The sequence below is a fragment of the Mauremys mutica genome, chromosome 1, assembly GCF_020497125.1.
Source record: "Mauremys mutica isolate MM-2020 ecotype Southern chromosome 1, ASM2049712v1, whole genome shotgun sequence".
Taxonomy (NCBI): Eukaryota; Metazoa; Chordata; order Testudines; family Geoemydidae; genus Mauremys; species Mauremys mutica.
In genome coordinates this window covers 235,199,685-235,213,926 of record NC_059072.1, presented here as the reverse complement: position 1 = coordinate 235,213,926, position 14,242 = coordinate 235,199,685, and the positions used below count along the sequence as shown (strand labels likewise).

The following is a 14,242-nucleotide window of genomic DNA, read 5'->3' as shown; positions in this document are numbered from 1 at the left end:
CAAAATTATATGCAAAATAGTATTACAGGAATATTCACCCACCTGCGCTTTCAGATCCTTGGATGAAAGGCATTGCAGATAAAAAACTATTACTATATTGTGCTTGACAATATTTTTCTGATACATCCAATTAATAATCTACTGATAGTTTGGAATAGGATATTCTTAATTTTTAAGGTATTTAAATAGTGTACTCAGAGACTGTTTTAAATTTGCTTTCAAAAAGTGTAAACAAATTTGGATTTGTTTTTCTTAGTAGAAAACCACAAATAAAAAAAAATCCATGTAATATCTTTAAGAATTTTAGTGAGTTTTCCAATGTTCATTTATGTTTTGCTTTTTATTAAAAACAAATACAAACTAAAATTGAGCTGAAGAAATGCTAGAAAAAATATTTCACCTCTGAGTTCTTGTTTGAGTTACATTCTGTTATCTTAACAGTCCACTTATTTAAAAAATGAACAAACAGCACTCTAATCATTCAACCATTTAATTTTTTTCCACATGCATATTAGAAGGAAACTTCTGATATTATTCACTGAAATAAAATACTGAAGAACCTGTTTCTTATCTTTAACATTTTTTACATTCACTGTTTTCATGGAAGAAGTTTTACTGTGATTATGAGAGTAATTTAGGTCTTTCCACAGCTAAAAGGTTATTTTTTTTTCAAATTTAGAATGCAATCATTATCTCCATACAAGAGTTAAGATCTTTTAAATTAGTGTTTCCCAATCCAGGGGCTGGGGCAAAGTAGTACAGGGAAGTACAGGGAAGTCAAGACACAGAGGAGAAGAGCAGTAGGGAACAAGAATTTTAACAACCCTGGATATGTTCCACCGTACAAATTATACACCTCTACCCCGATATAACACGACCTGATATAACACGAATTTGGATATAATGCATAAAGCGGCGCTCCAGGGGGGCAAGGCTGCACGCTCCGGTGGATCAAAGCAAGTTCAATATAATGCGGTTTCACATATAAAGCGGTAAGATTTTTTGGCTCCCAAGGACAGCGTTATATCAAGGTAGAGGTGTACTTATTTGTTTGTTTATGGTAGCACTCACAATGGGCTTTATACTTTCCAAAAAGAAAATACAGTCACTTTCCTGAACAGCTCACAATCTAAAGATAGACAGAAATGGACCCGGGTTAGCAGGAATGAATATAACATATAGGGTGGCAAAGATGATGCTTGGCAAAATAAGATTGAGCTACAAAACAAAACAAAAATATTACTTTCGGTATTAAATCAGCAGAATTCTCTGTAATAATGTAAAGAGTCTTCAGAAGGACTTTACTCTGGAGATGATAGGGGGCCTTCTGAAGGCTCATGAAGGCTAAAGGGGGAAGCATGAAAGAATGGAAAAACACAGAAAGGTTTATGTGAGAAGCTGAAAATGGACAGACAAGGATGGCATCGTTGGGAGAGCAAAATGAATGGGGAAGAGGCTATCTGAAATGGGGGGGGGATAAGTAGGGAGTAGTAGAGTTACAGAGGCTTACACAGAGCACAGTTGAGCTGCAAGAGCATATGGCCATAGGAAGCTGACAGTGGGTTCCCCCTCCATCCCATTCCAGAAAGGGGAAATCACAAAACAAGAGAACAAAAAAGAACAACATGAAAATAAAACACACAAAAACAAAAAATCCAACCAGAAGATAAGAACAGGAAAGACAAAGGGATAGGCAAAGGATAGGTGGTGGCAACTATGCTGCACAGTGGTATAAGGGGACAACAGCCTACCCGTAACAAGGAAAATGTTGAGAATCATTGTTCTAAGAAGTCTGTTATTCAAGCAAACCAGAGCAAAAACCTCCACATTTTAGAAGCAGATTGTCTTTGCAGTTTTCCAAATGCACTGAATGTGCATGACATTATGCAGATGACAAGACTAGTAGAGGTGAAGGACAGGCAAGAAGAAACATTCCTTCCACTTAGCACTGAAGAAGAAAAACCAAGAGTATCCAGTGACATTTAAAAGTAAATCATGAAAGACTTCATTGTTTTATTTTGGAAGAAAAATGAAAAATAGGTCATTTTTTACTCTAAATTTTCATTCCCTACCCCCCAATCTCCAAAAAAGAACATGTTGAAATATGTTAGTCCTTAGTCATATGGTGGTAAACCAAACAGTTCTGGTTCAAAGTCCTCCATAGATTTCAGTACTAGATTTGCTTCCTTTGTAAGATCTTGATTCAAATTTTCATCTGGAATCATAACCACTTGCATCCCAGCTGCCAATGCTCCTTGCACTCCAAGTGGAGAATCTTCAAACACAAGACACTGAAAAATGAGAAAATAAAGACATAAAGGTTAAAATGTTGTAATTACTTGTATTATCACAAGAAAGGATGGCACATTATATACAGGATCACATGCAAAGCCACTTTCTCGAGTTGAGTAAATGAAGTATCTATAGGGCCTGACTGTGCACTACAGAAGTCAGTGAAAGTTTTCTAATTGATATCAATGAATGCCAATTGATCCCATAATGCTGAAAAACAGCTGGTCATAACATAAATGGTTTTCAGTGCAGTTTAGTAATGTATTCTAGAGAACTGGTGGAAAACTTAACATTTTCTACTCCAAAAAGCATCTGGCAGCAACTGACGTGCATATTGTCAGTACAATAAATACAGTAGAACCTCAGAGTTAGGAATACCAGAGTTACGAACTAACCAGTCAACCACACACCTTGTTTCAAACCGGAAGTACGCAATCAGGAAGGAGCAACAAAAAAACCCAAATCAACCAACCAAACAAAAAAGCAAATACAGTACGGTACTGTGTTAAATGTAAACTACTAAAACAATAAAGGGAAAGGTAAGGAAACTGTTACTGTGCTTGTTTCATTTAAATTAAGATGGTTAAAAGCAGCATTTGTCTTCTGCATAGTTAAGTTTCAAAGCTGTATTGAGTTAATGTTCACTTGTAAACTTTTGAAAGAACCATAACGTTTTGTTTAGAGTTACGAACATTGTAGAGTTACGAACAACCTCCATTCCCAAGCTGTTCGTAATTCTGAGGTTCTCCTGTAGCTATATTGTATTCTCTTAAACAAAAACAAACACCACAAACTTAAATAACTCCTCCCCTTCCCTGGTATTTATGAAGTTTAGTGAGAAGAAAACTGTCAGCACAGCTTGTCTGGATACCTGTGAGCGCTCTTAGGTTCAAGAACTGTTGCAGTTTTTGGCCCATATTACAGCTTATAACAAACTGTAAACAAGTGATATTCAAAATGCATGAGCCACTTAATATCTTTTCAGATATGTTTTGTACTTAAAACAAGTGGTTTTTTTCATGGTTTCCAGTTTTTGGATAGCTGGGGTCCATTCAGAATATAGCAAACAATTTAGTAACAAAAAATGAATGCATGGCTCAGGAACTTAAATGCTGTGTCTTCCGCTTAATGGATATCTCAATTACAGACATAATGAAATGAAAAACATTAACTGGGGCCTGATACATAAAGCCACACCACATGAAATAATTTGTATCAATGAATGTCCATAGCTGTGGTTTCAAAAGAATTCTGTTGTTAGTTTGTTCCATATTTAAACCTGAAACCCAATGAGTCATATCCTGACCCCACTGAAGTCAATGGTAAAACTCTCACTGATTTCAGTGAAGCTAGGATTTCATCATATATTTGTAGCAACAATTTATCTGAATAAGCAGTATTAGTAAACAAGACAGTTAAGACTATTTGAAAGCTTTAGAAAACCGTTAAGAGCAGATATTAATATATGTGCATATCTTGTGCATCTAGAAAGGTTATTTGCATATATCTGTTTATTGCTCAGCAGAGATGTTCAAAACTGATATTATAATCTCTATTTTAATGCAGAAAGGTTTTAGATGGGAGGAGAGGTCACTCAACTTGTACAGTAACTGTGGTTCTTCGAGATGTGTTCCCCATGAGTATTCCACTTCAAGTATGCATGCGGCTCTTGACCCTTTGATCAGAGATCTTCTGTTAGCAGCATCTGTTTGGCAAGCATGTGTGTCCTATGCTTCTTCAGGCTGGATACCAAGGCTTTATAGGAGTACGTGGGTGAACCACTCTCAGCTCCTTCTCCACCCAAACATCCCCCAAGGAGCAATACGAAGCAGAGAGGAAGGAGGGCAGGTATGGAGCATCCACAGGACACACATCTTGAAGAACTGCAGTTACGGCAGAAGGTGAATAACCACTTCTTCTTTGACTAGTATTCTTATGGCTGCTCCACTTCATGTGATTTTCGAGCAGTATCCCTAGAATTCAAAACTGCAGAACCAAGAGCCGCATCAGACTTGACATCATGGATCAGGGCATAATGTTTCAAAAAACAGACAGTTACCTGTTCTATAACTGGTGTTCTTTGAGAGGTGTTGCTCATGTCCGTTCCATATTAGGTGTGTGTGCTCGCCACATGCACCGGTGATGGAAGTTTTTCCCTCAGTGGTATCCAAAGGGGACCGGCTCTGGCACCCCCTGGAGTGGCACATGCATGTCGCGGTATAAGGGGTGCTGCCAGCCCCCTTCACCCTCAGTTTCTTCTTGCCGGAAACTCCGACAGTGGGGAAGAAGGGCAGGTCATGGAATGGACATGAGCAACACATCTCGAAGAACACCAGTTACGGAAAAGGTAATGGTCTTTTCTTCTTCGAGTGCCTGCTCATGTACATTCCATATTAAGTGACTCCCAAGCAGTACCAACGGAGGTGGGTAGAAGTTCATGGGCATATAGATTGCAGCACAGCTCTGCCGAACCCAGCATCATCTCTGGCATGCTGAGTGATGGCGTAACGCGCTGTGAATGTGTGAACCAAAGACCACGTCACGGCCCTGCAAATGTCCTGGATGGGAATGTACGCCAGGAAGGCCGCCGAGAATGCCTGAGCTCTGGTCAAATGGGCCCTCACGATCAGTGGTGGTGGGACCTTTGCCAACTTGTAACAGGTCCGGATGCATCCTTCAAGTTGAGGGGGGCAAACCAGTCTCTGGGATCCAGGGAGGGGATGATGGAGGCCAGGGAGACCATGAGGAATGTCAGCTTCTTTAGGTATTTGTTGAGGTTTCGCAGGTCCAGGATGGGTCTTAGACTGCCTTTGGGATTAGAAAGTACTGGGAATAGAACCCCTTGTTCCTGAACTCATGAGGAACTTCCGCCAACGCTCCCAGCTGCAGCAGGCCCTTTACCTCCTGTGCGAGGAGACTTTCATGAGAAGGGTCCCTGAAGAGGGACAGGAAAGAGCGGTGTGGGGGGGTGGGGTAGAAAGAAACTGGAGGGTATAACCCTTTGCTACTGTGCTGAGGACTCAATGTTCTGACGTTATAATAGTCCATGCAGGGAGAAATAAAGAAAGGTGATTGGAAAAGCATAGGGAAGAAGGATCCAGGGTACAGTCTGGTAGGTCATCCTTGGGGGCACCCTCAAAAAGCACACTTGCCACCTTGCCTGTTGCAGGTGGTTTGACTGGGCGGAGGGCTGAGGTTGGCGGCCTTGATGCCGCTTGTAGCCTTTGCTTTTTTATGAGCAGGCTCCGGCCTAGGTTGGCTCCCTTGGCCCTGGGGTAGTTGAGATTTAAAGCATTTACGGGCTGGACTCAGGACGTAGAGCACTAGTGTTTTTAATGTGGTGCGGGAGTCCTTCAACCCATGCAACTTTGTGTCTTTCTGTGCAGCAAACAGTTTCTGGCCATCGAAGGGGAGCTCCTGAATGGATTGCTGGACCTCAATCAACAAGCCGGAGAGAGTCAACCAGGATGTCCTCCGCATGGAGATGGCTGACGCCATAGTAGGAGCCGCAGAATCCACTGCATCTGAGGCTGCCTGGATGGCTGCCCTGGCTGCAGCCCTGCCCTCCTTCAGGATCACTGAGAACTCCTTGCTGATGTCCTTGTGAAATCTATCCTCGAACCTGGCCATGGTTTGTCACATATTGAAGTCATAGCATCCAAGGAGAGCTTGGTGATTGGCGACTCTCAACTGGAAGCTGGAGGAAGAATAAACTTTCCTCCCGAATGGATCAAGCCTCTTGGAGTCTTTATTCTTGGGGGTTGCTCCCGGCTGTCCTTGTCTTTCTCATTCGTTAACGGCTACAACTACCAGGGAAATTGGGGCCATGTGGGTGTCTAAGTATTCATGACCCTTCACTGGCCCATAGTACTTTCACTCTGCCCTTTTTGAAATAGGGGGCAGGGAGTAGGGGGTATGCCACAAGACGTTAATAATTTTAGATACCCCCTAGGATGTCGAACAAGGAGTCCGATGGTTCCTCCAGCTCCTCAGCATGGATCCCCAAGTTGGAGGTGACGTGTTTCAATAGTTCCTGATACGCCTCAGTGTCATCTTGTGGAACTGGGAATGGGGGCAGTAATCGCCTCATCAGGAGACAAGGAGGATGAGGCTGGTACTGTGGGCTCCACCGCCTCCAGTGATAGTCCTAGGGGTCCAGGTAGGCCTAAGGGGTTCCCCCTCCTAGGATGACTGTATCCATAGGGGGGCGAGACACTGTGGCTAATGGTTCGTCCACAGTCCCTGTCACTGATCTGGGCACTTGCCCGGGCTGGGTAAAACCCCAGAAGTTCCAGGGGGACCAGGTGGCAGGCCCTGGGGCCACAGAGCAGTAGGCGGTACTGCTGATGAGGTGGTTACCAATGGTGCCAGGACTTGACCCGCTGGCAAAGACTCCTGTCTGGTGCTGAGGTCCAAAGCGGGGAGGGAGGGTTTGCTCTTGGGTGACCATGAGCAGGTAGATGGGCAACTTCGCTCATTACAGTGCCGAGTACTATGGCGCGACTGGGATATCACTTGTTGTGGTGAATCCCTTCTGCGGGTACTCGGAGACTGATAGTGTTCAGTGGATCGGCCACAGTGGTTAGGCGATCTACGCCTCCTGCTTCCTGATCAGTACCGAGACCTGGAATGGGAACAGAGAGCCAGGGGGTGCAGCTGGGCTCCGTGGTGGGAAGTTGAGAGCCTGGAGGGGCAGTCAGGCTCCTCATGGGGAGGGAGTGGAGAGCTGAGAGCCCAGAGGCAGCTGGGCTCCCGATGGTAACTATGTGAGGAGCTGAGAGCCCAGGCTCTGAACCCCCCACACTGCCCCTCTTAAGTTGTTGGAAGCGCTCCTGGTGAAGGAAGGAAGGTGGTGTGGACATCAACCACTGCAGGTCAACTGAAGTTTCTAGTGTAGGCATTCCCTGAGTGTAGCCATCACTCACAGGAATAGTCTCTTGGCAGGAGAGGCAACATTTGAAACCTGCTGAGGCAGGAATGCCCTGTCAGGAAAAAAAAATAGTTTCCCCAAGGGAGGATATAAAACATTCCCCTCACTATTTATCTAACTAACTTTAACTATAAAACTATCGTATTATTATAAAAATATTAGAAAGTCAAGGCATGCTCAAGATGGATACGCTAGGGCTCCATTTCAGGCTGAGGAGGTTGAGAAAGAACTGAGGGCATTTAGCCTGTCCACCCCTCTATAGCCTCAGTATCCAGCATGAAGAGGAACAGGATGCATGCACGGGCCAAACAGATGCTGCTAACTGAAAATCTCCAATCAAGGGCTTGAGAGGTGCATGCATACCTGAAGTGGAGCACCCATATGAACACTACTTAAGTCAGGGCCAGCTCTACTGTTTTTGCCGCCCCAAGCAGCGTGCTGAATTGCCGCCACGGACGGCGGGGGCAGTCTGTGTGCCGTTAGGGCGGCACACGCATTTCCACAGTGGCGGCAATTCGGCGGCAGCTTCTGTCTTCAGCCGGAAGACATAAGCTGCGCTGCCGCAGACAGCTGAGCATAGAAGCTGCCGCCGAATTGCCACCACTGCGGAAACGCGCGTGCCACCCTAACAGCACACGGACGGCCCCCGCCGTCCGTGGCGGCAATTCTGCGCGCTGCTTGGGGGCAAAAACACACAGACTGCCGCCCTTGCAGATTGCCGCCCCAAGCAACTGCTTGGAATGCTGGTGCCTGGAGCCGGCACTGACTTAAGTAGTATATTGTGGATAGTCTGTGCATAATGTTTGTGCTTTTTCCAAAGTCTAACTTATGAGAGAAACAAAAACCACTTCAAGGATGAAGGAACTGGCCACATATACAGGAACTAGCATGTAAAGATATTATATGTACTGGCTGTCAGAACCAAGCTAGAATCAAGATGTTTTCCTTACAGACTTAAAATTGTCTCCTTGGTGACTAAGAATCAAGACATATTTTTTGCAAACGTTAAATTATCTCCTTAGTGACTTATTTTCTACCTGCTAAACTCTTGGAGAAGAGAAGAGTGCAGACTATCAACACACCGAATACAAACCCACAGTATGCACTACATACCATTCTCGGAGGGGGGGATTAATTAAAGTTCTGAATTATACCTGAACATAGGCAAGTCTGTTTATTTACAATCTACAATGAAGAGGACTTTGTTTGTTTGTTAAACTTTTCCATAGGGTCTAAATGATAATACATTTGAAAAGACTCGCACGGCTATTTGGAAAAAAACCCCAAAATATAACAAAACAAACAAATAAACATGCATACATTCTTACACTGCTAACATTATCTAAGGCCTGGTCTACACTGGGGGGGGGGGGAGTTCGAACTAAGGTACGCAAGTTCAGCAACGCGAATAGCATAGCTGAACTCTAAGTACCTTAGTTCGAAGTACTTACCCGTCCTCACGGCACGGGATCGAAGTCCGCGGCTCCCCCGTTGACTCCGCCACCGCCGTTCGCGGTGGTGGAGTTTCGGAGTCGACGAGAGCGCGTTCAGAGTTCGATATATCGCGTCTAGATGAGATGCGATATATCGAACTCCGAGAAGTCGATCGCTACCAGCTGACCCGGGCGGGTAGTATGGACGTACCCTAAGGTTTACAGGTTTGTGTGCAATTTAAGTTCAAGTAAACCTATTTACATACACACACACAGACTTGAAGGAAACAACTACAGAACTAGTCAAGTAGTAATCATAATAGGTATTATAGAACATTTTACTGAAATAAAGTCTCTGGCATCAATAAAATGATTTTATATTATTTTATATATAAGGAACCACTAGATAAGATAGGATGGGATTCTAACAAATGCTCAGGAATGGCCTAATTCTGCTTCCCATTCAAGTTAGAGGGAATTTTACCACTGATTCCAACAAGGGGCAGAAATAGGCCAATGGCAGAGTGCTTTTAAAAATCTCATCCATAAAATATTAAAGCACAGGTCATTTGCGGTTTTTAACTAGAGTAAATGGTGGTTTTTCTGTAACTTGAAGTCTTTAAATCATGATTTGAAGGCGTCAGTAACTCAGCCAGAGGTTATGGGTCTGTTACAGGAGTGGGTGGGTGAGGTTCTGTGACCTGTGATGAGCAGGAGGTCAGACTAAATGATCACAATGGTCCCTTCTGGCCTGAAAGCCTACACTACGGGGAGAGGGGGAGATCAATCTAAGTTACGCAACAGCAACTACGTGAATAGCTGAAGTCGACACACTTAGAACTACTTACTGCGGTGTGTTCACTGTGGTGTGTCAACGGGAGATGCTCTCCCACTGATTCCCCTTGAGCTTCTTGTTGAGGTGGAGTACCAGAGTTGACGCTAGAGCGATTGGCGGTCGATTTATTGTGTCTATACTAGACACGATAAATTGGCCCCTGCTGGATCGATCACTGGCCGTCGATCCGTCCGGTAGTGTAGACAAGCCCTATGAGTCTATTCCTCTGCAGGAAGAGTACCACCTTCTTATTTACAACACAGATATTTTGAAAGGATTTTCCCTTTTATAGCATTAGGTAAACTTTTATTATTCCCATGTGGTAGATAATATTTCAAAGTCAAAACTATATGTCAGGGATTGGAAACCTTTGGCATGCGGCCCGTCAGGGAAATCTGCTGGCGGGCTGGGATAGTTTTTTACCTGCAGCGTCCGCAGGGTCGGCCGATTGCAGCTCCCACTGGCTGCAATTCACTGTTACAGGCCAATGGGGGCTGTGGGAAGCGATGCGGGCCGAGGGATGGGCCGTATGCCAAAGGTCGCCGATCCCTGCTATATGTCATTTAACTAAAATTAAAGTCAATATCAGATTTCTGAGTTACATTTAAAATTATACCAAACAGAAAATGACGAAAACCTATATATGGATAAGAAAATTCCAGAATTTTTGACCTATTTATCTACGGTACTCATATGACCCGCGCCAGTGTAGTATATGAATACCTCACAATCTTTAATGTATTTATCCTCAATACTCCTCTGAGGTAGAAAGTTCCATGTAACATCATTTTGTGAATGGGAAAATGACACACAGAGAGGCTAAGTGATTTTTCCAAGGTAACACAGGGAATCAGTAGCAGAGCAGGGAACTGAACCCAACTTTCTTAAGTCACAGGCTAGCACCCTAATCACTGGTACCCTTCAACAAAATGTGAGCTTTTTGCTAAACCTTAAATGGGTATAAGCTGTCCAATGGTTAAAGCAAAAAAATGAAAAAATGTTAAATTTAAGGATAAAAGTAGTTCAGTACAGTATATTTTAAAGAGATGCAACACATATGAATAGTCTTTGAAAGCATTAAGATGTAAGAAATATACATGAAATTGCCAGTTTGTACTTTGAATTTTCGGATAACTTTACGATGATTTTTTGTTACTTTTATTAATACATAACCAGAACTGTTGACCGTACATCCTTACTTTTTTCTTATATAAGCCGTAAGAAGGAGGTAATCAGATATACAAGGTCAGAAGAGAGAAGAGATTTTAGGCAGTATAAATAGTGGGTCAGAGTAAGTGTACAAAGTAGCCAACATGTTTAAAAGTAGGCACTTAATACACAGGTACCTAAGGCACTTAAATTTCCAGGATGATTTTCAGAAATGTTGAGCAACTGCAGCTACCATAAAATACAACGAAATTACTGGGTTCTGAGAAGTAGATGGATAGTTTGGTTCCCTGGAAGTTCTGAAAAATAGAAAGAGTCTGTTTCAGGTTCAGTGAAACATTTTGTTCAACCTGAAATGTTTTGTTTCCAGGCCTTTTATAAGGACTAGATTCACAAAGGAAGAGATGGTAGTTCCTCAATAGCCATTGGGCTGGGGGAGAGAGGGAAAGAGGAGAACGAGAGTCTGGTGGGTACGGTATCCACCTCACATGTGGGAGATCCAAGTCCTCATTCCAATGAATATTTAATTATTTACATAAAGCAGAAAGGTTTCAACAGCAGAGATTGTGAAGGGACACCCTCCCCGTTTCACATGAGAATTGCCAATATCCTGGTGTTAGGATTCTGACCTGGGAACAGGAAGACCTGGTTTCAAGTCTTCTGCTCCAGAGCACTGATTGAAACCTGGCTTTCCCACATTCCAGGTCAGTGCCTAATCAATGGGCTGAAGTAGTAAGGAGTGGGGGAGTACTCCTCCCCATTTTGTGAATGGTGCCTAAGTCCGTTGTAAATCAAATCTAGCTTGAAAAAAAAATGTAGACAAAACTTTTCAGTGAATTTGTGTGAAATTAATGAATAGCTTCAGGTTAACCAAACTACATTTTTCAATGCATAAACTATTCATGCAAAAAAATTCACCCAGCTCTACTGAGCACTTCTAAAATTTAGGTTGCATTTTTCTGTGTATTCTTAAAAATAACATCAATAAGTCTAGAGAAAATGAAGTGGAGGGATAGATTGCAATGGCAGTGCTAGTACAAGAATTCCCACCTAGCTCTGCCAATGCAGCTTAGCTCTCACCTATAATATCTCTGTTTCTTAAAGGCCCTTCATAATAGTCACTATCAACTGTCTCAGATTTCCTCCCTGTGTACCCTAGGTGAATTTTCTTATCACACCATCCATTTCCTGGCAACACTAGACAACTAATGCAACTAATGACAATGAGATGGTAACATTAACTTTACTTTTGACCTAACCCATACAGCAGTATTTCCCAAACTTGGGACACCGCTTGTGTAGGGAAAGCCCCTGGTGGGCCAGGCCAGTTTGTTTACCTGCCCCGTCCGCAGCTTCTGCCGATCGCGGCTTCCACTGGCCGCGGTTTGCTGCTCCAGGCCAGTACTTGAAAACTGTTATCATATCCCTCCTCAGTCTTCTCTTCTCCAGACTAAACAAACACAATTTTTTCAATCTTCCCTCATAGGTTATGTTTTCTAAACCTTCAATCATTTTTGTTCCTCTTCTCTGGACTCTTTCTAATTCAACCACATCATTCCCAAAATGTGGCACCCAGAACTGGACACAATACTCCTGTTGAGGCCTAATCAGCGCAGAGTACAGTGGAAGAATTACTTCTCGTGTCTTGATTACAACACTCCTGCTAATACATCTCAGAATGATGGTTGCTCTTTTGCAACATATTGTAATGGTTACTGTAACGAGGGTTACACTGTCCCTTTAAGAGTAGAGGAGGCCAGAAGACCCTGTTCCAGGGAGCTGGAATGAATAAAGGCCCAAGAAATGGCCTGGCAATGGAAGAGAGGAAGTGGTCCTGGGTAATTAGGAGCTGGATGGGGGAAAACTTGACGACACTGTTCCTTTAAGGGCCCAGCTTCAGGAGCCTTGTAGTGTAGGGTGGGTCAGAGCTTGCTTCTCATCTAGCCAACTGGGAGGAGCTCTCTGGAGGAGGGCAGTATATAGACTGCTTTCTCCCTCAGAACAGGGGAGACACTGGCAAGAGAAGGAAGCCAGAGCGAGAAGACAGAACTCCAGAGAGAGACAGCTATGAGAAATGAAGAGAAAACTGTGGCAGGGGAAGAGCTCTACGTGAATGGCAGAAAAGCCAGAGATAAGTATGCATGTTTGTACTGCAGTGATGCACTTTACTGGCAGGACTGTTTGTGGGCACTAAACGAGCCCAAATGGAGGCCCTGAAGAAGGAGGCTGTTGCAAAGAAAACTGGCCATGAGGGACTGCTCAGCCCTGTTAAAGTTACCAACCAATGAGATCAATCTCTCTTTAGGAAAATAATCATGTTTTGTATTTGTACTTTTTAGTTAAAACTGATGATTTAAATCAAAGTTTCCTGCTTGCTGATTTAAATAATGATTAAAATTGGAGATTTAAATCACTGTGATGTAAATCAATCCACCTAGGTCAAACAAAACCATTTTGTCCTGCTTTCTTTTTAAAATACTAACCCCATGTCCATCAATATGTCAGCAACCATTTGGAATCAGCCAAGGGAAAGTAAAAGATGCTTTCTGTCTTAGAGATTTGATGAAGCATGACTTAATTAATGACTTCCGGTGGGCAATGGAAGTGCTCTCTAACTTCTTATGTTAGTCTCCCTTCATATGTTCACTAAATTTTCTTAATTTGTTTTTCATTGCAGTTTGAGGACTAATATTTTCAATCTGTTGATCATTATCATTATGTATAAAGAAATGTCTGGCTAATGTTGTGAGGCATGGAACAACTGCTGTCAAAACATGGAGCACAGTCCCGCCTGTGGGTTTGGTTGTTAACAGTATACTTAGTTTGTGGCATACATCCATGTCTCTAAGCTCTCAATGCATTCTGAAAGCAGAAAAAGCACAAATCTGACACACACTGCCTTTTTAAAGAGTAAGCTTAAATGTAGAACAAAACAAACATGTTTTAATCCACACTATACATAGAAACAGACTTCACTAGTCTGGCTTGCCTTATTGGCTTCCGTGATGTCACTAAGCTTGTTGTATGAGAGAAGCAGATGATTATGGAAGGTAATATGCATAATGGAAAAGCTTAACTAATTCCCTGGAACTAGAGGCAATTAAAACTCTTAATTACCAAAGAAGCCAGGCAAATGACCCATAATTATGATGGCTTTAATGTTACAGGAAATAAATGCACCAGTTCTTCCTTCTGCTTTACTTGCTACTGACATCTATTGTCAGCAGCATGGCAACATTTTTACTGAACGATGAAAGGTTTAACGAGGTTACATACAGAATGGGATTAACAACTGTGCTGCATAGCGATGGCATAAACTATTCACTGCCTAGGCCCACACATGCAGGGGACTGGACTAGAAGACCTCTTGAGGTCCCTTCCAGTCCTATGATTCTATGTGCTAAATACAGAGATATGAAAGTACCCAAGTTCTTCAGTGTTTTGCATGAATATTGCAATGTCAGTATCCCTCCAACAAAGAGATGTGATTATACAGCTTTTGGTTGGGAGTTCCTACAGTCTTTCCCCCTCACCCCATCTTGTTCTGAATGCAGTGTTCAGTACAGCTGCTATGACATGTCTCAG

At 43.0% G+C, this 14,242-nt stretch overlaps 1 protein-coding gene across 1 annotated transcript in view; it reads right to left on the bottom strand.

Annotated features, from left to right (window-relative positions):
• Positions 1-474: 474 nt before the first annotated feature.
• The window catches only part of LOC123356934 (pseudouridine 5'-phosphatase), a 156,633-nt gene continuing 142,865 nt past the window's right edge, over positions 475-14,242 (bottom strand). Inside the window, exon 4 of the mRNA XM_045000221.1 lies at positions 475-2,291. Within this exon, the coding sequence (XP_044856156.1) occupies positions 2,115-2,291 (177 nt within the window). The 3' untranslated portion in view covers positions 475-2,114. The remainder of the gene's footprint in view (positions 2,292-14,242) is intronic.